This window comes from Camelus dromedarius, chromosome 9, assembly GCF_036321535.1.
Source record: "Camelus dromedarius isolate mCamDro1 chromosome 9, mCamDro1.pat, whole genome shotgun sequence".
Classification (NCBI taxonomy): domain Eukaryota; kingdom Metazoa; phylum Chordata; class Mammalia; order Artiodactyla; family Camelidae; genus Camelus; species Camelus dromedarius.
Window position 1 is genome coordinate 15,939,751 of NC_087444.1, and position 24,859 is coordinate 15,964,609.

Below are 24,859 nucleotides of genomic sequence, written 5' to 3' on the forward strand. Positions count from 1 at the left end.
TCCAAAGAACAAGTGTGGGTAGGATGTTCATAAAGTAGCACTTGAAGATGAAAGCTCCTTAGGCACTGATTGCACAAGTTATATAAAAATAATTTCATCAGGAAAAAAGGTTTAAGAACAGCTAATGACTTCCAAGGTTCTTTATTGTTTACTTTTCAATAAAGATATGCTTTGATGCCAGGCACAAAGTGTCCACAGCATAAAAACCTAACCACAGTGTTTAAATAGTTGCTTAACAGCTCTGAGAACTGGAAAAAAAAAAAAAAGAAAAAAAAAGAGCTATTAAGCTGATGCTTTATGTGGTGATGGTCTCTATCACCCCGTTAGAAGACACAACATTATTTTGTCCTTATTGAGCAAAGAAAGTAGGAGCGGAAAGTGCAGGTTGAAGGTCCACAAAGTGGTGTTTGTAGGGGATGAGATCTGTTGATTTACTGATTAGCTATATACATATCTAGGTTCAATGCTCTCCACTTGGAAGATAACCTTTGTGATAACCTGGTACTCAGATGGTATAAAAAGCAAATCCAGGCTCTGCTAGACCAGTCCCGACAGCAACCATGACAAAGCTTATTCTCCTCACAGGTGAGTCTGTGATTGGAGATAGAGCCTTATTCTTAGACAATTTCTTTCTTTCTTTGGATCTGACAGCCATAAAGTAGTCTTCACAGATACCTCTATGCTTTTCTATTCTTCTCTCATCATTTCAAGTTTCCAAGAGAATCCTGACACGCTCAAATGAGTCTATCTTTCATTCTCTTAATCTCAATGGACTCTGGTAACATTTCTACCTTCTTTGATGCTACAAGCATGATCCTAAGACAAAAGTTAGTTTTCTTCCAATGCTTGTCTTAAACTTTTTCATCTCTTGTTGGGTTGTTCCCTTTTCTCCATTCATCTTCCATTTTAAGGTATTATTTTTATTCTCATGCCTGTGTCCTTGGTCTATCTTCTTCAGGGTTGAAAATCAGTAGGAAATGAGATAGAGTTATACCAAGTTATCTTTGTTCTACCATTTGCAGAATTATTTCTCTTTTTCTCCCCTACTGTCCTATTGGGCTGCTGATATATCATAAGACAGGTAGAAATTCAATCACTTAAAGGAGATGATTCAGTACATTGTTTAGAGCCAAGTTGTAGCCAAAACTTATTAGTTGCTCTAAAGCTGTGATTTACAAATTTTTTATAGCTTCAGAACCTTTTCCAGATGAAACCTCTAGCTCAGTTTATTAAACAATCAGATCAAAAGTGCTCTGGTAGAAGCCAGGGAGCAGTATATGGAGTCTTACCTGACAGTTCCTAGTATTTCTCTTCTACTGTGAGGTTTCTTAAAGGTGGTTTTAAAAAATTCCAAGGCTCCCAGAGATAGCGAATTCATGGGTTTAGAGGATGCCATGTGTGTGAAGGCTGTACTCACTCCAGTTCAGGAAGGTGAAGCATGTGTGTATAGTCACTGAGTAGAGTAAATTTTGGGTAATTTCAGTAAGTAGGTCTTCCATAGATAGTAGACTTCAAGCTCTGTATTCAATGACAATTATTTCTGACATGGAATGGGAAAGAAGAGAGAGCCACACACATTTTCACTAGGAGGAGGGAAGTGTAGATCTATCTCTTCACTGAAAATCCTACTCTTTGGCATAGCCCCTAAGTGCCACTTGAGCTGTAAAACCCTGTGACTTACAGGATGATGGCCAAGGCGTCAGAATTATATTCTACAGGATACAGTCAATTGGTCCAGAATACATGTTTCTTCTTTCTCTCTAGGTCTAACCCTTCTGCTGAATGCTCAGCTACGTAAGTCATGGTCTCTGCATTTTATCCTTGACGTAATTTTTTCCTACCATAAGCCTTGAATCTCTATAAATTATTCATAATGTAATCATCTGTTTAACGTATTAAATGTGACTTTTTTCATATTCCAAATATTACTTTAAAAAATTCATATCAAGAGATAAGCCATACTAGGGAAAGAAAAATACTGTCTTCTTCACAGACAAATGGATTTGAATTTGGGAAAATCTATCATTTTGTATTGGCTTCTACTGCCATCCTCTTAAGCATGACAACCTGAGAGTTATAAGTGGGTATTCCCCGGGCATTTTTTCTTAAGTGGTTTCTAGGCTTAGCCAGGATCCCAAAGTGAATCTGTCAAAGTTAAAAATAACCAACCTCAAATCAATGACTAGTTCTCAAATGAGAATCTTTGAACTCACTTGCAAGAGTGTTTCATACTAACCACTACACAGAGCTCAGGCCTCTGAGGCAAAGGGAGGGAAACAGAGTCAGGGCTAAAACTCACAGCACATTTCAGTAGCACCTCAGTCAGGCCATTGTTCTTAACTTCTTTCTACCCTCAGGCTCTGCCTACCAGCTGACATGCTATTTCACCAACTGGGCCCAATACCGGCCGGACCTGGGAAGCTTCAAGCCTGACAACATTGACACCTGCCTGTGTACTCATCTGATCTATGCCTTTGCTGGGATGCGTGACAACAAGATCACCACCATGGAATGGAATGATGTGACTCTCTACCAATCTTTCAACGGCCTGAAAAACAAGTAAGAGAAGGGGGAGATACTTAATTTGGTATCTCCTAAGTCAGTACTTCTCAAACATTACTGTGCAAACAGATCATCTGAGATCCTTTTAAAATGCAGCTCAGATTCAGTGAGTCGAGGTGGGAACCAAGACTCCATATTTCTAACAAGCTTCCAGATGGTGCTGCTGCTTCTGGTCCAGGAGCTATACTTTAAGTATCAAGGATGTAGATAACGTAGCACATTGCCTGCTCTAGCTAGTATTCCAAAATAGTTACACTTCTTCCTTTCTCTGGCAATCTCTCTCTTTTTTTTTTTTTCTATGATCCAGGAAATTGCAAACCTTCTTAGCTACTCACATCAGAGAACAGGAGGCAGAGGATACTGAAGATAAGACATAACAAAGCCCAAGAAAGCAGAAGAGTTTGCTGTATTACTTTAGTAGAGCTCCATTTTGTGTAAAAATGAAACAAAGCAACAGACAAAGACCCTGGTATCTTTTAATTTCTAATGTGTTTAGTTCGCTGTTTCTAGGAGAAGTAAGGCTAGAGGCCATTGCTGCCATCGGTAGTGGCACTATCCTGAATGCAGCCACTAGACTCTGAGTGATGACATTTAAGAGGAAATAAACCCCTTCAGAGTGGTATTCTTAAAGTGAGATCCATTGACTATGCATCAAACTCTCATAGGGCCCTTGATAAAAATCTCAGTCCCTAACTCAACTGAATCACAATCTCTGAGAAAGGGGTCATAAATCTGGAATTCTGATGTTGTCCTTCAATTCTGATTCTTGTACTTCATCCTTATATAAACTGATGTTTGAGAACCACTATTCCAGAAAATGTGCATGATTCTAAGCCAATTGATATATTCATTAGCACAGAATCTGAGAAAGTAACTGTGCTCAAGCAATATTTACCATTTCATCTGGTGGAATAGAATGTGAGAATTGCCAATACAATCCTATTTTTTTTTTAAAAACCCAGTCCCATAATTTAGATTTCCCTAAAAACTGTGAGTGCATTCATAATATTAACACCAATATTTTTTACAAAGAAAGTTTTCAGTAGTGAATGAAGATTGTTCTACAGAGTATCCTATCAAAGCAACCTCCAAGTTTATGACCAGGCCTAATACCAAAGCAATGTTATTTTAAATACAGGGACTCATGGATTTTGAAGTTCTCTTTTTCATCTTTCACTTTACAGGAACAACCAGCTGAAAACTCTCCTGGCCATTGGAGGCTGGAACTTTGGAACTGCCCGGTAAGTCTTCTGTGAGAGAGCCTGGTGTTAGATACTGAAAACAAATTAGCCCAATGTGACCTATGTCGCTTCAGATTTCACAATCTAAGTCAGGATATTAAGAATGTACACTAAACAGATATGCTACTTAAATAAATGGCTACACTAGAATCTGAATATTAAATAGAACACAGTTTATTGTGTGTTTACATTTAGATGGATATTCTGGAACCCCACTCACAGAGGTTTAGTTACTGAGGTTTTAAAACAAACTCTTCTTTTTTTTTAATAACATTTTTATTGATTTATAATAATTTTACAATGTTGTGTCAAATTTCAGTGTTCAGCACAATTTTTCAGTCATACATAGACATATACACACTCATTGTCACATTTTTTTCTCTGTGAGCTACCATAAGATTTTGTGTATATTTCCCTGTGCTATACAGTATAATCGCGTCTATCTATAACAATCTCTTCTTAAAGTATTTCAAAAGCGAAACTCCTGAGGAGAGTGTTAAAGGACATCTCTCTATTTACCTTCTGGGAAAAAAGAAAAAGAAGTCATGCAAATAAAGAAGAAGACATCCTCGAGGGTGTACAAACTTGGGCAACTATTTGGAGAGAGAACACAGTGAGCCAGCGGAGCCAGGTGTTTAAAGCAACAAGTGCAATTTAGGAAAAACATTAGAGTCAGGTGGATAACAAAATAAAGAGAACACTGAGGTACCATGGTTGGGCACAGCAGTGATTACAAAGTAAGGACAGGAGAAAACCAAGAACATACTTTTTTCTGGGCTGTGGTCCTGGCGAAGAGCTCTGAGGAAGTAATATAGGAGTTTGATTTCACTACAAGGTGTTGGGACAACCAAGGCCTCACCCTACTTTCTTTGGATCCCCTTCAGTTTCACTGCCATGGTTTCCACTCAGGAGAAACGCCAGACTTTCATTGCCTCAGTCATCAAATTCCTGCGTCAGTATGGATTTGATGGGCTGGACTTTGATTGGGAGTACCCTGGCTCTCGTGGAAGCCCTCTTCAGGACAAGCATCTCTTCACTGTCCTGGTGCAGGTGAGAAGGGAGGTGGCAGTCTTTAGCCCAAGGAAATTCAAAGACTCTTCTTTCCAAGGAGAATCTGGTAGCTCCAGATTGAAACTAAGCTAGAATTTAGAATTATGGCATCTTTACATCGCAAAAATCCTTAGATATCATGCCTACATTCAACAGCATCTAATAAGAATAATAACAATATTATGTGTACCATGTGCCAGGCACAATTCTACAAACTGTTTTAAAAATCATATCTCATTTCATCTTCACATCTACTCTATGACATAGGTACCATAAGTGTCATAATCTTTATTTTACAGATGAGGAAACTAAGATATAGCAGGTTTAAGTAACCTACCTAATGTCACACCATATAGTCTGGCTACAGAGCCCATTGCTTCTAACTTTTATACTAGACTGCCTGTTATTACCTAGCACTGACTCTGTCCCAGATGCTGGCTTATTATCAGGCTAAAGATAAGAACAAGACACAATCTTTGGCTTTAATGAACACACAATCTAAGGTAGAAGCCTGAAAAATAATCAACAATTACAGTACACTTCAATAAATGCCATGATAGAGGTATTCAAGTGCAAAAGCAGCACAGAGAGAGGATACTTAATTCTGCTCTGGGGCAGGATCAAGAAGAGCTCAGTCTTGAAAGGAACTGATGTTAACCAATTAAGTGAAGATGGGAACCACACAAATGAAGACATAGGTATGTGAATGATGGATTATGAGGCTGCATAGGTGACAAGAATCAGACCATGTAGGGCTCATATATTATGTTAAGGGGTTTGGACTTTACTCTCAAGGCAACTTTGAAGGATTTTCAGGTAATGGAGAGATATGACAAACTTGTGTTTTAGAAGGCTCACTCTGGCTTTAACCATGGAGGACGAACTAGAAGGAAGCAGGGAGGCAGTGATAGAGTAAGGAGGCTATTGCCATACATCAAGCAAGAGATGCTGAGAGCCCAAATGAAGACTCTAACAGTGAGGACAGAAAAAGGAATTTTACAAGAGATATTAGGAGGGTAAGATCAATAGGATTTGGAGACCACGTGGAAGTGGAAAAGAGAGAAAGCTGCCAGTTTTCTGACCTTGAGAACTGGTTTGATTGTGGTCCTATGAATTAAGATGGTACATACAGGAAGGAGGATATATTTGGAACAAAAAGAAGGACTCAATAAATTGCTTGTGAACATGATGAATGAGAAGAATCTGTAGGACATCATACAGGAATGCCCAATAGACACTGGATGAATTCCAATCTGGAGTTCAGGACAAAGGACATAACTTGATATACTGTATTGAGTTCATCAGCAAAGGTAAACGATTAAGAGATCACTAAGGAAAAGTGAATGGAGTGAGAAAAGCCAAGGATAGCTTCTAGATTTACTCTCCCCCAAGAAAGAGTTTATTTTCTGTAACATCCCATATACCAGATTGCCAGCCATTCTCCAAATAGTTTTCAGTATTAAGTAACACACTACTTGAAAAGTCAATCTACTTACTTGTTGAAAGCCCTAGCATTCAGAAAGAACATCTATATTCTTAATCAATACATGCCTCTAGTTATAATTTGTAACTTCCAGTCATTGGTTCTAGTTCTGTCCACTGAAGTAACAAAGAATAAAACTGCATCTTTTGCAATCTATTGATTCAATATTTGAAGATAGCCATATCCTGCCTATAATTTTTCTTCTTCCACTTAAATAACCTACTTCCTTTAACAAGTATCCATATGGCAATTTTCAGACCCACTCTTCACTGGAACATCCTCTGGCACACCTTAATAATGCAGTTATAAAAACTGGGTCCAATACTTCTGGTAAGATTGGAGTCACACAAAATAAATGTGGATTAACCTCTAGCATTGAATGGGAATCTATCACCTGACTATTACCAACTTCCTCACTGGCCAATTCAGCATTTCATTTGATGGGATGTCAGTCCTATAAAGTAGCTCATCTACTGGACAAAGGGAAGTGAATTTTTATATTGCTAAAAACTGGATATAGGTTACTGCAGCAACTATAATTTCAGAATATAGTAATATAAGTGGAGCTCTGACTGGTCATCTGGGTCCTGGGTTTTTGTCATGACCTGGCTGCTAACTTACTATGATGAGACTTCCGTGAAATCGTTCACTTCTATGCACATTAGCTACACATTTGATTAATACCATCAATCTTACCCACGGGGATATTGAGAGACTAAAGTAAGATAAAATATGTGAAAGCATATTTTAAAAGAAGCAGTATACAAACATATATTTATTATTATTTAAGAAGCTGAAATCAGTTTCATAGATGCCCTACTATACTTGATTATTCTACAGGAAATGCGTGAAGCTTTTGAGCAGGAGGCTGAGCAAACCAACAAGCCCAGGCTGCTGGTCACTGCTGCAGTAGCTGCTGGCATCTCTAACATCCAGTCTGGTTATGAGATCCCTCAGCTGTCCCAGTGAGTGACTCATCTTGTCCTCAAACTATAGATATCACTTTTGTAAGGTAGACTTGTCCTTAGTCTGTCTTGCTCTTCAGGGACTTTGTTTAGGAAGCTTTGGAAGTGGTATCTTTTGCCTGCACAAGTGTGGGAAATAACTGTCGGAAATGTTTTTAAATCCTTTACCCCACCTCAGGTACCTGGACTACATCCATGTCATGACCTATGACCTCCATGGCTCCTGGGAGGGTTACACTGGGGAGAACAGCCCCCTCCACAAGTACCCAACTGACACTGGCAGCAATGCCTACCTCAATGTGGTGAGTCCCCACCAGATGCAGATGCAGACCAGAGATGTTGTAAGTCACATGGAGATTCAGAGACAAAACAAACATAAATTCTGCAAATATATCACTTGGATAACTCTCCTTTTAAGTGACTGATCATATCTCCTTAACTATAATTTCACCAAAATGCTTTGAAGAAATACTAACTAATCTGTTATTAGCATCATTCAATTTTACCTGTTAGGTCACAGGACTAGCATAACTAAGCATTGGGTCATCAACTGGTGGGGCTTCTAGCTAACCAACTGCCATTGCAGGATTATGCCATGAACTACTGGAAGGACAATGGGGCCCCAGCTGAGAAGCTCATCGTTGGATTCCCTGCTTATGGACATACCTTCATCCTAAGCAATCCTTCCAGCACTGGCATTGGTGCCCCTACTTCTGGTGCTGGTTCTGCTGGACCCTATACCAGGCAGGCTGGGTTCTGGGCCTACTATGAGGTAGGTAGGCTGTGCTGTACAATTGAAATTCTGTGGATTTTATGTCCTGTGCCAAGCAGTAGCCTTAGGGCTAGAATCTACAGAAAGCTTGAATATTCATTCTGTTCACTACTTACCTACTTCAACACAGATATGACTTCAAATGCGTCAGGTATTTAAGTAACCTATTCATTTACCTACTCCAGAATGAAGAGCATTTATACTGTGCAGCACCCCCCTCAAACAACAGACTACATACTTAAGGTCATTTATATTAGCACATAAGGGAATAAAATAACTATGCACCATATTAGCATGGGTTCCCAAAATCAAGCACTAAGAATAAAGATAACATCTGAGTATTTCAAAAGTAACTTGATCTTATTTACTGTTAAATAAAAACCCATAATTAGAAATTTGGGAAAAACCCAATTAGAGACACGACAGGAAAAAAAAATCAGAGAAGAAAGTATACATTTTCTCTTTCATGGGAGTTATATTTAAAGGATTTGAACCTCTTGACTTTTTAAAGATCTGTACCTTCCTGCAAAACGGAGCCACTCAGGCATGGGATGCCCCTCAGGATGTGCCCTATGCCTATAAGGGCAATGAATGGGTTGGCTATGACAATGAAGAGAGCTTCAAAATCAAGGTAAGGTCAAACCCTTCAATGTGCTGTAGGTTCAGCCCTGAGTAAAGCAATTAAATGACTCCTGGTGTCTTCTGTCCTTAAACAGGCTCAGTGGCTTAAGCTGAACAATTTCGGAGGTGCCATGGTCTGGGCCATTGACCTGGATGATTTCACAGGCACTTTCTGCAACCAGGGCAAGTTCCCTCTGATCAATACCTTGAAGAATGCTCTTGGCCTGAACAGTACAAGTAAGTGACAGCAGGAGGATGAACAGGGTATAAAAATGTTCCTTCTTCAACTCAAAAGACAATCTAACATCTTCCCATCACTATCGCCTGCCCCCATCCTGGCCCTCATCCCCTAGTCTCTTCCTATTTCACCTCACTGTTCCTGCCTGGCTGAGAGAGAGGTGCTACATTCTATCCCTACCCTTGAATGTCTACATTAGGAAGTTTATACTCTTACTAGAAACCAGGCCTACTCAGTGGGTTTTCCAGGTCTGCTAAGTCTCTGAGGTGTGAAGAGGCCTCAAGAAATTTGGTTGGCTTTCTATATAAGCATTTACTTTTCTACAAACCCCTTATTCCTTCCAGTTTTTTTTTAACTTTTTTTTTTTTTGGTGGGGGGGAAGTAATTAGGTTTATTCATTTATTTATTTAATGGAGGCACTGGGGATTGAACCTAGGACCTCGTGCGTGCTAAGCATGTTCTCTATCATTGAGGTATACCCTCCCCCACCCCACAAACCCCATATTAAAAGTCTCTTTAAGCCCACCTGGGGACATTAAACAAGAAACCCTCTGGAATGTGCACATATTTCTAATCTGTAGTTCAGGGAAAGTACCGACTCCCTAAATTTTGTCCAGATTTTCTCTTAGAGCTTATTTGCTCACCACTTACACCCAGATCCTAGAAAAGGATTTTGTGTATATTGAGTGCTTAGTAAATTTTTTTAAATGACTCTTTAACATCATAAAAGAAGAGAGAACATTTTTAAATTTAAAACTAGGCTGGCTTCATCATTCAAAAATCCACAAATGACAAATGCTGGAGAGGCTGTGGAGAAAGGGGAACCCTCCTACACTGCTGGTGGGAATGCAGTTTGGTGCAGCCACTGTGGAAAACAGTATGGAGATTCCTCAAAAGACTAGAAATAGACTTACCGTATGACCCAGGAATCCCGCTTCTGGGATGACACTTGCACCCCAATGTTCATAGCAGCACTATTTACAATAGCCAAGTCATGGAGACAGCCTAAATGTCCATCAACAGATGACTGGTATATTTATACAATGGAATACTATTCAGCTATAAAAACTGACAACATAACACCATTTGCAGCAACATGGATGTTCCTGGAGAATGTCATTCTAAGTGAAGTAAGCCAGAAAGAGAAAGAAAAATACCATATGAGATTGCTCATATGTGGAATCTAAAAAAACAAACAAACAAACAAACAAAGCATAAATACAAAACAGAAACAGACTCATAGACATAGAATACAAACTTGTGGTTGCCAAGGGGGTAGAGGGTGGGAAGGGATAGATGGGATTTCAAAATAGTAAAATAGATAAACAAGATTATACTGTATAGCACAGGGAAATATATACAAGATCTTATGGTAGCTCACAGAGAAAAAAATGTGACAATGAATATATATATGTTCATGTATAACTGAATTGTGCTCTACACAGGAATTTGACACAACATTGTAAAATGATTATAAATCAATTAAAAATGTTAAAAAGTAAAAAAACAAAAGTAGGCTGGCTTGAAATTACAGCTTTTCCTAATTCCTTAAGTATGGAGTTTCTTGTAAGCTCCTCAGCTGTAGGGACCCAGAGCTAATTGCACTCCACCTCCAGACATCACCCCAGGTCTGCTAGTTCTTCATCTCTAAGTGAATGTGGGAGCCTCTGCCAGGTCCACTAGCCTACTCTTTGCACTGTTTCAGGTTGCACAGCCTCAGCTCAGCCCAGTAAGCCCAACGGCGGAAGCGGAAGTGGAAGTGAGAGCGGAAGTGGTAGTGAAAGCGGGACTGGGAGCAGCAGTTCTGGAGATAGCTCTGGCAGCAGTGGATTCTGTGCTGGCAAAGCCGATGGCCTCTACCCTGTGGCGAATAACAGAAATGCCTTCTGGCACTGTGCAAATGGAATCACATATAAGAAGAATTGCCAGGCGGGGCTTGTCTTTGATACCAGCTGTGAGTGCTGCAACTGGGCATAAACCTGACCCCTGTCTCCATTCCCTAGGGTTCTGAATAGTCTCCTTTGCTTAGCACACCTTGCCCCTACCCAGAGTTCTGCAATAAAATCCATCAGTCAAAACATGAGTATCCTTGGTTTTAAGTGATTCGGGTGGAAACCTTTCTAGATGTGAAAATACAGGCTATGTATGGGAGTGGAATGGCAGAGGGGAAAGTTGCCCTGGATGCAGAACAACAAAAAGACTAAAGGGGAGATACAGAGAAAAGCCATGAGGAGAGATGGGAGAGAAAACACATATCAATGGCTTTCCAACTCTTGATTCTAGCTCTTTCCTGAGGCCCAGATACATTTCTGCCTTTGGGTTCTGTGAGACACCCTTATGACTATATAATAAATTCCTGTTTGCTACATAAGCTGGTATAAGTTTGTTTCTTTTATTTGCAACTAAAAGAAATCCTACCTAATATAATAAGAATATAATGGCTCCTATTTTTTTTCTGTAATGCTTACTGTAGGTCAAACTCTGTTCTAAGTGTTTTATGTATATTTTATTATTTCATTCTCCCAGCAACTTTATGAGGACAATAACGTTAATTCCAAGAAACTGAATAACCTGTCCAACATCACACAGCTAATAAGTTGCAAAGCCAGATCCAAAAGAGCTCACATCCCTAACTACTATGATTTACTGCCTCCTTGAGCACAGACCTCAGTGTTCTCATGGCAGATGGCAGCACTGGTGGTAATGGTGAGGCGCATGCAGCTTTCTGGGTAATATCTGTTCATTCAGGAGCCCCAAACACTTCTTGATTATTTATTATGCACCAGATAGTGTTCTAAGTACCAAAGACATAGTAGTAAATAGGATAAAGACCTCATCCTTCTGGGGATTTTATTTTGCTGATGGGAGTGTTTGACAATAAATAGAAAACATAGGAAGGAAGAAAGGAAGGAAGGAAGGAAGGAAGGAAGGAAGGAAGGAAGGAAGGAAGGAAGGAAGGAAGGAAGGAAGGGAGGAAAAGAAAAGAGAAAGAAATCATGAAAGTGAAACAGTGATAGAAAGTGACCAAGGGAGGGGCCTACTTTAGTTTGGTCAGTTCAGGAAGGCCTCTCTGGAGAGATTCCATATGAGATGGGCCTTGATATTAGAGAAAAACCAGTCATTTTGAGATCTGGTAAAAGTGCATTTCAGACAAGAGTCCTTGAAGTAGAAATGAACAAGACATGTTAAAGAAAAGAAGATTGTGGTGACGTCAATATCATGCTAGCATGAGTTATTATCTTTGTCTCTCCTCTTCAATCTACAACTAGAAAACATTCATAACTCAATGAAGTTTCCTCTGTGCAAGGATGATGGAAAGATCACACATCTATAACCTGAAGATAAGTTAATTGGAACAAATAGAGAAAGTGGAATCAGGGGAACAGGAAAGGCAGTACCTGCAATCCTGGCTCCCTGGCCACAGCGGCTGAGCCAGCAGTCCCAGAGGACCCAGCGGTAACAGAGGAAGCAGCACACACAAACCTGGCCTCCCGACTGCAGCAGCATCCACAGACACAGGGAACCAGGCTTCAGCAGTAGCAAGGCCCATGACCTTGGTCCCTCCAGCTATGGTGGCACCTGGACTCTGGCACTCCTACACCTGACAACCTCAGATGTGGCGAAGGCACCCATGACCCCTGTTCCCACCCTACCCTCGCTCTGCCTCTGCTGTGGTGGTGGTGCCTGCCATCCAGGCGACCCCAGACACAGCGGAGATGCACACCATCCTGATGCCCCTGGCAGTAACACCAGTGACAGCAGCAACACTGGCTGCAGCAAGACACTAGAGATCCTGAAGGCACAAGCAGTGATGATGAGGGCACCAGTGACACCTCTGGCAGAGGTGGTAGAGGCTGGAAAGTCAGTTTTCAAATATAGTCAGAGGCAACTCAGGTAAGAAAAGCCAAAACTTGTGCCTCACTTCCTAGTGAAAAAAAAAAAAGACCTCTAATAAACAATCTATTGAATTGTTAGAATCAAAGTGAAAAAAGCTTTGCCTAAATAAAAAAGGTGTTTGCTACGTCAAAAGTGCCAGCAGAGGAACAACTCATTAAACATCATGACAAAACTATGGCAATATGGTATCACAAAAAGATGGCAATTCTCAAGAAACCAAACTTAAGGTCATGAAAGATTGTGGTCTGATAGAGAATTTAAAATTTAAAATAATGTCATGAAGAAACTCAGTGAGCTTCAAGAATACTCAGAAAGGCAGTTCAATGAGCTCAGGAATAAAATTAATGAACAGAAGGAATACTTTACCAAAGAAATTGAAACTCTAAAGAAAAACCAAACAGAAATTATGGAGCTGAAGAACTCAATAAATGAGATGAAGAAGGCATTAGGAAGCACTGGAAATGAAGCAAACTATATGGAAGAGAGGACTGGCAAGCTCAAAGACAGGAATCTAGACGTGATTCAGGTAAAAGAGAGAAGAAAAGTAATATTTTTTTAAATGAAGAAATTCTATGAGGATTATCCAACTCCATTCAGAAAGGCAACATAAGGCTAATGGGTATCTCAAAAGGAGAAGAGAGGGAGAAGGGAGCAAAGAGTTTATTTTTAAAAATAATAGCTGGTAACTTCCCAAACCTGGGAAGGAACTGGATACACAAGTTCACAAAGCTAAGAGAACACCTAATTATCTCAATGCAGAAAGACTTACTCCAGGACACATTATATTAAAGCTGTCAAAAGTCAATGACAAATAAAGAATTTAAAGGCAGCCAAGGGGAATAAAGATAGTTACCCACAAAGGAATCCCATTAGCCTAGTAGTAGATTTCTCAGCAGAAACTCTACAGCCAAGTAGAAAGTGAGATGATATACTCATAATATTGAAAGATTAAAAAATGTCAGTCAAGAATACTCTATCCAGCAAATTTGGACTTCAGATATGAAGGAGAAATAAAGGCTTTCCTAGACGAACATAACCTCAGAGGTTCAGCACCACCCAACCTGCCTTACAAGACATGTCAAAAGCAACTCTCCTACCTCAAACAAAAAGGTAAAATTACACAAAACTTTAAGTAAGGTGATAAACAGACAGAATCAGAAAAATTCAACTCCATAGCAGAATAGGTTATTAAACATTTACTTATAGCATAAAGATTAAAATGGAGAAAAGCAGTAAAATAACTGTAGCTTCTTGTAATTCGGTAACAAACTCACAACTTAAAAAGGTTAATTTGAGACAACAAGAACACAAGAGGAGAAGAGGAAACGGACAAAATCCATATAGACAAATGAAGATAAGTTGCTATCAGCAGAAAAAGGACCATTTTATCTATCACATGTTTTATACAAATATCATGATAACCGCAAAACATAAATCTGGAGCTGAGGGAAAAAACATAAAAAAGAAGAAACTGAGAGAAATGTTATAGAAAACCACCAAACTAAAATGGCACAGAGAAACACAAGGAAAAAGAAATAATGGAGACATAGAGCAACCAGAAAACAAAAGGTAAAATGGCAGTACTAAGTCCTAATTTAGCAATAATCACCCTAAATTTAAATGAATTAAATTCATCAATTAAAAGACACAGAGTGGCTGGATGGATTAAAAAACAAGATCCAACTATGTGCTACTTCCAGGAGACTCATCTCAACTATTCCTCTTCTGTGTAGTTATCTGAAGAGTATGAAAACACTAATTTGAAAAGATACGTTCACCTCTATGTTTATTGCAGCAGCATTATTTACAATAGCAAACATGTGGAAACAACCTAAATGCCCACTGACAGATGAACAGATAAAAAAGGTGTGGTGTATATAGGCAATGGAATTCTACTCAGCCATGAAAAAGATAAAATCTTGCCATTTGTGACAACATGATGGATTTTGAAGGTATTACATTAAGTGAAATAAGTCAGATGGAGAAAGACAAATACTGTATTATTTCACTCACTGTGGAATAAAAAATAAAAATAAATGAACAAAAAACAAAGGCATAGATACAGAGAACAAATTGGTAGTTACCAGAGGTGAAGAAGGGGATGAAGGGAGGGGAAAATGGGTAAAGAGGGTCAACTGTATGGTGATGGATGGAAATCAGACTTTTGGTGGTGGGTATGCTGGAGTGCATACAAATGTCAAACTAGAACATCATATACATGAAACTTATATAATGTTATAAACCGTTACTTCAATTAAAGAAAAAAGAAAAGAAAAAAGGAGAGCAGTGTTGCCATAAGTTAGTGGGCATAGGGAAGAAATAAGCAAAGGGTCAGATCATGCAAGGTTTTGAATCATGGTTAGAAGTTTGGCTTTTATTGTAAGTGAGCTGTGAAGCTGTTTGAAGGTTATATCATGATCTAAATTCAACACTGATGAGATGGGGCTGGCAGAGGGATATATAACATGGGAAAATAGCACTTGCAGTGACAGTAGCTAATGTATTGACTTCTGAGCACTTGTATGACATGCCTTGGAGATTGAAGACATAGATATTGGGGACTAGTGTCATCAATGAGCAGGTAAAGGAAAGAGCCAGTAAAACTGGGTATCGTTATTAATGTAATTACATTTCTAGTCAAAGAGTGATAAAGTCTTGAGTAAAACAGAGCATAGGAATTTTGGAGAGCCTTTTGGAAGAAGTTTCCTATTTTAGGTCACTAGTAATATTGAGGAGGAGGCATGAAGATGTGGGGCACTGGGCTTGGTGAAGTACATGAAAGAGACTGTTGACTTTGAGGAAAATAATTTTTGAACAACGTAGTGACCAGTGGCTAGATCAAAGTGTTTTCCTAGACTAATGCTTTTTCCAGCCACTATTTTCACACAAAGATCAATTCTGTCACCATTTCTAGAATGCAGAGATTACTGCAGCCTAAAAACTTGGTGTCCCCCCCCCCCCCGTTTTCCTGCCATATTTACATATTACTTAGTCATTCAAATGAATGTTTACTGCATACTTACTATGTGCAAGAAAAGGAGAGGCACAATCTAGCACCCAAGATCACTCTAACCTCACGTCCTTTGACTCTTATGACTCCCTCTACTTTAATTATGTTGGCCTCTGCTGTTTCTTCAATAGTCCAGTCATGTTACTGCCTCAAGGTTTTTGCACAGGCTAGAATCCCCTTTCCCCAGATTTTCATTTGACTTTCTACTTAACTTTCTTTAAGTCTTTCTGTGAAGCCACCATCTCAGTGAGGCCATTCCTAGCCATGAAATTCCCTTTTCCCTTCCTTGTCTGTGATTCCTTTGTCTTTCCTTGGCACTTATTAATACTTGACATACTATACATTTTATGTATTTATCATTTTTTATTGTCTGCCTCCTCCAGTAGAATTAACTTTTGTGAGGCAAGAATTTCTGTTCACTGCTACACTCCTATTGCCCAGAGCAGTATCTGGCAAATTGCAAGAGTTTAAAAAGTACCCATTGAATGAATAAATCAATGAGGGCAAGAAAGGAGGTGGCAAACAAGTTGAATAAGCCAAACATTAGATGAGGCACTTTATATAGGTTATCTCTTGCATGGTGAATATTACCCCTGTGTTACCGGTGAAGAAACAGATCTTGTGAGGAAAACTTGCCCAAGATCATGTAAAGTTAATAATTAGCAGAGCTCATTTTCAAACTTGGGCCTTTATGTCTCCCTCTACACCATAATGGTGCCTTGTAGAAAGCAAAGTCAGTGATTTAAAGAGGGACTTCAAGGGTGGGGCTGTTGCTCAGCAGCCAGTCTGAGTTACACCCTTCAGTTTCTTAAAAAGTCTGCTTATAAGAGTGGTGACTCATGGAGACAACACTTGAGAGAGTCAGGGTTTTTAAAAGTCCCTCTGATGAGGAGCTCTGGTCCAGAGTTTCTCCGAGATCTTCAAAGTCCATGCCATCTTGTCCACTCAGGAACATGAACGGAAACAAAACTATGCCATCAATCACTCAGCCATTCCTTTGGGACTTTCATGATGGTAATCATATACTTAGACCCTAGGTCATGTACGAAAACTCATTCCTTCAGTATTGGAGTCTAATTGGAAAGAGGTGGGATAAGCACATTTCTCCCAGCAGAGATGGGAGCAGTGTTCCACTCACCAAGTCATGAGCCTTGAGTGGTACCCATTCAGATGAAAGGGCACCATTTTAAAAATTGCACAAAGGTACCCTTGGAGTTAGCTATAGCCCTGGGCATGGAGGTCGTAGATTGAGAGTGTATTAACGTTTGTTAAATGGAATTACAGGTTAGTCACTAGCTGTGCAAGATCTGTCCTATGTTATCTCCTAGATTCTCATGGCAACCCTAACAGGCAAGAAATGATTAGTGCTATTTTATAGATGAATCAAGGTTTAGGTAGTTTAAGTAAATTTCTCAAGGTCATATAGCTAGTAAACAACAGACCAGTACCTATTAGAAACCAGTTCTGGGGAGCTTCAGAGCCTGTTTCATTCCTCTACCATCAGATGAAAGAGAATAGTATTTAAGGAAGTCCCACAAAAGTGGGATTTAAAAAGTATATTATTCGCTCCTATCTTCCTTCTCAAGACATCCATCCTCCAGCTGAATCTCTATTATCTTGATTAGGGGTTCTCAATTCTGTTTAGACCCAAGTCCTGCTTTCAGTAACGAATTACTTCGCAACACGCTTTTCATTATCCTAAGATTAACTTCATGGATAACATAACCTACCACACACAATTTCACGAACAATTTAATGCTATAATTGTAAAGGAGAAAAATAATTCCTAATAAATATGTATTATAGTATATAAATGCTCAGATACAACTACTTTAGAAGAATAAGGTAGTCAGTTTTTTGCACCATATAATGGCTAATGAGTAAGCCTAGAATTAAGAGAGAAGGTTAAATGTTGTTTCATATAAGCAGTTTAGGAAAATAAAAGAGCAGCATTATACATGGACACCAGAACAAAAACTAATGTTAAGAGAATTAATAACACTCTAGACTTACTGCTTTCTGATAAGGGAGAAAAGGTAATATCTTTAGTTAAAATAATGATAATACTCGATAAATTACAAACCACTGAAATCTTTAAAAAAGGGAAGTAGGTGTGATTATGCTACTCTTGAAAAGAAGTGAGTAAATAATGTTAATGTGCTTCCTATAGGGTTGCCAGGTTTTTAAAAATAAACTATTTTATTTATTTACCCATACTGAAAAAGGCCTAAATCATAACTGAACAGATTAATGAAACATGCAAGGTGAACTCTGGTTTAAGCAGTACCCAGTTCAAGAAATGGAGAGAGTTCGGTCAAGACAGCGGAGTAGAAAGATCCTGAGCTCACCTTTTTTCACAGGCACACCAAAATTACAACTATTTACAACTATCAATGAAAAAGACTCCAGCCCCACTTAAAGGTAGAAGGGTGTGGCTTGAGGAAAAGGAAAAATGGGTCTCAGAGGGGCTTCATACGGAACTATCTATACTCCATTAGGTCCCCAACTCTCCAGCTCTGGGCATCGCCCAGGAAACCCACCCGCTTTGGCCATCACTGCAGAGGCTGTGTTTTCCTACATCCCTGATTCTAGCAGCCTGAGCTTCAGGGCATTCTAAACCCAGGTGTCCCTCCTTCCTCAGCAGTGCATTTCCCATGGCCCAGCTTCCAAAACCCTCTGCCCACCCCCTCATACTCTCAGCCCTTAGCGTCTTGTACACAGATAACCCCCTACCTCCGGCCCAGGAAGGGGAGGTAAGAGTTCCTGTCCCAAGGTGTCCCCCTAGGCAACCCCACTTGCTGAGTAGGCGGCGCTCAGAGCCACACGCGTCTGGGAGCTCAGCCTGGGGCTGCCTGGCGGGACTCTGCTTCCTAGGCAACACGGTACACAAACGCTGGCCCTAGAGGCGCTCCTGCGATGTGCTTCAACAAAGCAGGTAAGGAGAGCTGACTCGAGGGTAAGGGGCCCGTGGAATAGTGGGGAGGCCAGGAAAGACCAGCTGGGAGAGGAGAAAAGAGCAGTTCACCCCCCCCCCCTGCTTTGGAGTTGGTCAGGTTTTTGTTGAACTCTATTTGCCCACTTCTCTGCTCTGCCTCCCTATTCACAACCTGCCCCCAAGCACTCACTTAGACAAAGAGACCTTCCCTCAAGTAGAATTTCTCCTTCTTCTTGATTCTCAGAGCCACTGGTTAACTACTCCTTTGGAACACGTCAGCAGAGGAAGCTCTTTCCTCACTTCCATCCCCCAAGCTTGCTGGGGAACAAGTTTCTCCCTCTCAGCGGAGTGTCCCACCGAGGGCCTGGATATTACATACCAGAAGATGTGAGTATTCATTGTCCCTTAGGTGGGTCTCAGTTCCCCAGCTACCAAAGGATACCCAAGTTTTCTGCAAGAAAAATCCTATGGGATTTGTGACCTCAGGGTCCCAATATGAGAAAGTACCTTGGTCTTCTGCAACAAGCTGTCAGGGCCAATGTCAGAAGTTAAAGGACCATAGCTGCCCTTTTGCACCACCCCCCCACATGCAAGCCTTGGCTTCATGCAATTCCCAGTATAGTCCCCACTCATTTCTACCTCTAAAGGCCTATGATTCAAACCTTCACTGTGGCTGTGTTGGGAAGTCAGTTTATGAAACAGTAAAATCAGACTGACAGTTGCATTAGAGCAGACTTAGCACTGTGGGGCTCAGAGGACTAGATTCATTGGAATACATGGAAATGTCATTTATTCTACTTATCCAGCCACATTCCTTTGTAGAGTTACCTGTGTTACTTATGTAATTGTTTGTATGGTCTTGATTCAGAGGAGGCAAGATCTTTGCAGAGAAGATTCAGGAATACTCTTAAGTTCATTCTGTTTTAGTAACTATAATGTTCTCTATGTTTGGTTTTGCTTTCTTTGTTTTCTATATACTACCTGAAGAAGTACGGTTTGGCATACAACCTGTCTAAAATCCCGACCAGTCGAAAAGAATATGCTTTTGGAGCCAGAACAGCCATGAGGTTTAAGCCAATCAGTAAGGTTAGAAATAACTGAATGTGCTTAGATTTTAGTATGATCTGTGTTGTTGTGTGTTTTTGCATTGGAGAGCAAAGCTGGAGGTTACCTTAAAAATATGCCCTGAAATTCAAGGAAAAAAAGAAGTCATTTGGACAAAAGCTACCAAGAACCCTATCTGAAAAGCTTGGGTGTTAGCACTGCAAATGTGTGTGTGTGAGAGAGTGTTCTAAGAGAGTAAAAACATAGTTCTCAGAAGAAATGATACCAAGGCAGAATTTCAGTCCTGAGACAGCTGATGTTAAAATACTGGAGGCTTTATTTATATGCATCATATCCTCTTGTCAGTTAAAAAGCAAATTCCAACTTCTTCACCCTTTTGTGAGATTGGATTTCAAGTCTTCAGTATAGAATATTAATCTCTAGTTGGATGTTTTCCTGACACTTAAGATGAAGGAGAGGGATACTGGCTTTAAAAGAATCTCCGAGTGGGATGGTGGGATGGTGGGGGTAGTAGGTGCAGCAAGTCACCTTGGCTCTCTACCCACCATTGGTTTATTTCTACAACCTAAGCATCAGGTATCTTTAGGTAGCTGGACCATATCCTTATATTGGTTTGCTACCTACTCTAGGCCTATTTCTATAGCTTGAGCTGGTTAAACCACAGCTAATACATGCACAGGGAAAAGATGATTCTGTTTTTTTCTTCTCTAACATATTGATCTTTTTCTTGGAAACAGGATACAACACCTTACCCAGGCATGTACCAGACAGTCAATCCTTGGGGACAAAAAGACAAACGAAATTTTGCTCCATTTAATGCCTTGTCACCTCGATTTAGGACATACTCAAAGGACCCTTGTTATCCTGGGTACGTGTCCCTTTTCTGGTGCACTTCAGCGAAGAACAATAGGAAGGGAGATACAAGAAGGGGTTACATCCCAACCATACCTGCTAGATAAGAAATCACTCATCTTTAAAGTTTCAAACTCTTGCCATCCAGGTCTCTAGAATTATAAAATTGTAAATTGTAGTGAGTCATTCAATAAATATTTATAAATGAGCAGGCAGTTTTGTAGGTTTCAGGAATTTTGCATTAAATCCATCACACAAGGCTCCTAATTTCTTGGAGCTTACATCTGAGAGTCCAGAGAGATGAGAAGCCAGTAAACAAGAAAATATCAATAGTAATAAGGAGAGTACTTATTAGTTAGACTGTGTCAGTTCTGAGAGTGAAAAGGGGACTTGTTAATAATTATACCAAGATGGTTTACATAAGCTGGGGCTATCATGGGTACACTGGGAAGTATGGTGACCTGGTGATGGGCTGAAGAAAATCAAACAGGATGATGATATGATACGGAGTGATGGACTGAAATCTACTTTAGCAAGGATTGTCAAGATAGGTCTTTCTGGGGAAATGACACTTGATCTGAAATCACAATGACAAGACTGAGCTTGTGAAGATCTGGGCCCAGAGCTGCCCAGACAGGAGGAACAGCATATAAAAATGCTGTACCTTGGGGAGGAATTTTGTGTGAGGAAGAAAGAAGTTCAATATGGCTAGAGTGTGGTGAGCAAAGAGGAAATGATAACAGAGGAGGAGGGGCGGGGCTAGAGTATGTAGGTCTTGTAGACCAAGGGAGACATTCTAAGTGTTTTAGAAAGCCATTCAGAATGTATGGAATTGTAGAACATGGGGTCTTTCTTTTACTGGTGAGAAATCCAAGGATCAGAGAGTGAGTGTAACTTTCTCACTGTTGCAGTGAGGAAGTAGAAGTGTTGAATTTTGATTCCTGCATCCAGTATAAATGTTATTTCCACCACAGCAAAGTCTGCACCAAAAGACAAAGTGTTGTGGAAAAAAGAAAATTATAAAATAATCCCAGTTGTCAAGAAATTTACCTGGTTCTGCTTTGCTATCCCTAGATTGCTGATACATTAAATTATCATTGCACTTTTAGCCTTAATTGTACATCATGATCAGTACTTATGAATTACTGTGGTACATCTCTTTTATAACCACCATTTCTGGGATTTTTTTTTTTTGATCTCTCAGTAAGGATAACAAAGTTGCAGAACTATTTTAAACTAAAGCCAGTTTTTACCCTCACTGCATGTTGAGACTAAATAGCTTGAACATTAAAACCTAATTAGAAATACATTAACAAGCAAAGGAACCCTATGCTAACCAGTTGGTTGCCTTTTTCCAAAGACTTAGGACTAGATTGAGGGTAGTATAATAATGGTCACTAACTCATTCCACATGATGTTTTGTGTTTTTATTTCTAGACCTACCACATACAACCCAGAGATAAAGCCACCTCGGAAAGTCACCTGGCCAATGAGATTTGGATCTCCAGACTGGGCTCAGATTCCATGTCTACAGAAAAGAACCCTGAAAGCTGAGGTAGTACCAGATTGGACTTGTGTAGGGCATTCTACCTAATTCTTTCATGTTTATCAGTGATTCTTAACCAGCAACCTGTGAATAAGTTTCAAGAAGTCCTTGTTCCCCTGAAATTACATGTACAATTTTTATGTATATGCATATGGGGATCTTTTTGGAGAGTTACGCAATTTCATTTGATTTTTTAAAGGTGTATGTCTGAACAAGTCAGATTTTCTTAGTTAATCCTCAAATAATCTTCTGTGGTAATCCGAGATAATCATCCCCCTATGATTGAGGAGGAAACTGAGGCTCAGGTGGATTGAGTGACTTATGGATGTTGCTCAGCTAGAATCCAGATCCTGTGACTCCTAAGCCAGTGCTCTTTCCATCACACCACTTGAGTTTTAGATCGTCAAGGGGCTGTAGCTCCTTCTGGCAAGAACCTGGATTGCGGGACAGACTGCCTGGGTTTAAACACTAGCTCCATATTTGCTTGCTGTGTGATCTTGTGCAAGTCCTCTAACTTTTCTAAGCCCATCTTAGAAAAGTTGCTTGTCTTACAATGGGTTAATATTAGACTCAATTTCATAAGGTTGTAAAGATTGAGATAATGTAGAAAAGCATTTAGCACAGTACCCGTAACATCACAAATGTTCAACCCATGTCAGCTGTCATAATTCCAGCAGTGCCTTGTTTTTCCCTGGTAGAACTCTGCATTAATTCTACAAGTATTTATTAAATGCCTGATGTATTAATATTATTATGCTAGGGCCTATGGGTAACGGTCAAGAATTAAACATATAATCTTTGTTTTCATGAAATTTACCAGCCATACTTGGAGATTTACTAAGGAGAAAATAATTTCTAGCATGATACGCACCAGAGTAAGATGACAGGAAGTAGATACACACGCCAGTATTGAGAGAGTCACTAAGGCTGGGTTACTGTGGGGGTGGGGCTCAGCTGGGCCCCAACAGCTATAGGGTGCAGTTGTATTTTGCACAGCCAGGAAGACCAGAGGCAAAGGGCTCTCATTAGAACACTGACCTAGACCTTATTCCTTCATTGCAGCTGTCCACAGACAAAGACTTTAGGAAGCATCGGAGCCGTGTGGCCTACCTAAGCCTGTATTACAACTGAAAAGCTGTGACCACCTTCACGTGTTCCTCTTGACCATGGAGTCTCCAAGATTGAGGGCAGAATTTGAATTTCATCAAATGCTTTTTCTGCATCTATTGAAATGATCATGTGATTTTTGTCCTTTCTTTCGTTGATGCGGTGTATCACATTGATTGATTTGCATATGTTGAAACTTGTGTCCCTGGGATAAATCCAACTTGATCACAGTAGGTGATCTTTTTTATGTATTGTTGGAATTGTTTGCTAATATTTTGTTGAGGATTTTTTCATATATGTTCAGAAATTATATTGGCCTGTAATTTTCTTTTTTGTTAGTGTCTTTGTCTGGTTTGGGCATCGGTGATGGTGGCTTCATAAAATGAATTTAGGAGTGTTCCCTCCTTCTCAATCTTTTGGAAAAGTTTGAGAAGGACCAGTATGTGTTCCCTGTATGTTTGGTAGAATTCCCCAGTGAAGCCATCTGGTCCTGGACTTTTGTTTGCAGGGAGGCTTTCTATTGCTGATTCTATTTCACTTCTAGTGATTGGTCTGTTAAAGTTATCTATTTCTTCTTGATTCAGTTTTAATGGACTATATGTTTCTAGAAACTTGTCCATCTCTTCTAGGTTGTCCAATTTGTTTCCATATAGTTATTCATAGTATTCTTTTATTTATATATATATATTTTTGTAATTCTGTGGTGTTGGTTGTGATTTCTCCATTTTCATTTTTATTTTGATTATTTGTGTCCTCTCTTTTTCTTCTTGGTGAGCCTGGACAGAGGTTTGTTGATTTTGGTTACTCTTTCAAAAAAAAAAACAAAAAAAAAAAAACGGCTCTATTTTGATTGATTTTTTGGTTTTTAAAAAATCTCTATTGTATTTATTTCATCCCTGATCTTTATTATTCTCTCCTTCTACTGACTTAAAGTTTTGTTTGCTCTTCTTTTTCTAATTCTTTTAAATGATAGGTTAGGTTATTTATTTGAGATTGTTCTTGTTTTTTTGAGGAAGGCCTATATCACTATGAACTTCCCTCTTAGGACTGCTTTTGCTGCATCTCAGATTTTGTGTGGTTGTATTTTCATTGTCATTTGTCTCAAAGCATTTTCTGATTTCTTCTTTGATTTTATCATTGACTCATTGGTTTTCTAGTAGCATGTTGCTTAGTCTCCACGCAGTCATTTTTTTCTCGTTTTTCTTTCTGTGGTTGATTTCTAGTTTCATGCCAATGTGGTCAGAAAAGGTGTTTCAAATAATTTCTAATAATCAAGAATCATCTTCTATCTTAGAGAATGTTCCATGTGCACTTGAAAAGAATGTATTTTCTGGGTTTTTTGGATGTGATGTCCTGAAAATATCAACTAACTGTCCTGTTGTGTCTTTTAGTATCTCTGTTGCCTTACTGATTTTCTGTCTGGAAGATCTGTTCAATGATGTTAGTGGGGTGTTAAAGTTTCCTACTGTTATTGTATTCCTATCAATTTCTTCCTTTATGTCTGTTAGTATTTGT

At 39.5% G+C, this 24,859-nt stretch overlaps 2 protein-coding genes across 3 annotated transcripts; both read left to right on the forward strand.

Annotated features, from left to right (window-relative positions):
- Positions 1–376: 376 nt before the first annotated feature.
- CHIA (chitinase acidic) lies at positions 377–11,010 on the forward strand. The gene is made up of 11 exons (XM_010993478.3): positions 377–585; positions 1,765–1,794; positions 2,358–2,559; positions 3,747–3,803; positions 4,688–4,853; positions 7,177–7,301; positions 7,480–7,603; positions 7,888–8,073; positions 8,585–8,704; positions 8,790–8,931; positions 10,638–11,010. Exons 1-11 carry the CDS (start codon positions 561–563, stop codon positions 10,907–10,909), a joined length of 1,449 nt encoding a protein of 482 aa, XP_010991780.2. The 5' UTR covers positions 377–560; the 3' UTR covers positions 10,910–11,010.
- Positions 11,011–18,727: 7,717 nt separating this feature from the next.
- LOC105100467 (ciliary microtubule-associated protein 3) lies at positions 18,728–23,760 on the forward strand. Of its 2 annotated transcripts, none has more exons than XM_010993479.3 (6): positions 18,728–18,774; positions 19,019–19,161; positions 19,762–19,860; positions 20,577–20,707; positions 22,129–22,246; positions 23,300–23,760. In XM_010993479.3, exons 1-6 carry the CDS (start codon positions 18,756–18,758, stop codon positions 23,366–23,368), a joined length of 579 nt encoding a protein of 192 aa, XP_010991781.1. In that variant the 5' UTR covers positions 18,728–18,755; the 3' UTR covers positions 23,369–23,760. The 2 variants fall into 2 exon arrangements, with proteins under 2 accessions (XP_010991781.1, XP_064344880.1); XM_064488810.1 differs by having other exon boundaries at positions 19,765–19,860.
- Positions 23,761–24,859: the final 1,099 nt, after the last annotated feature.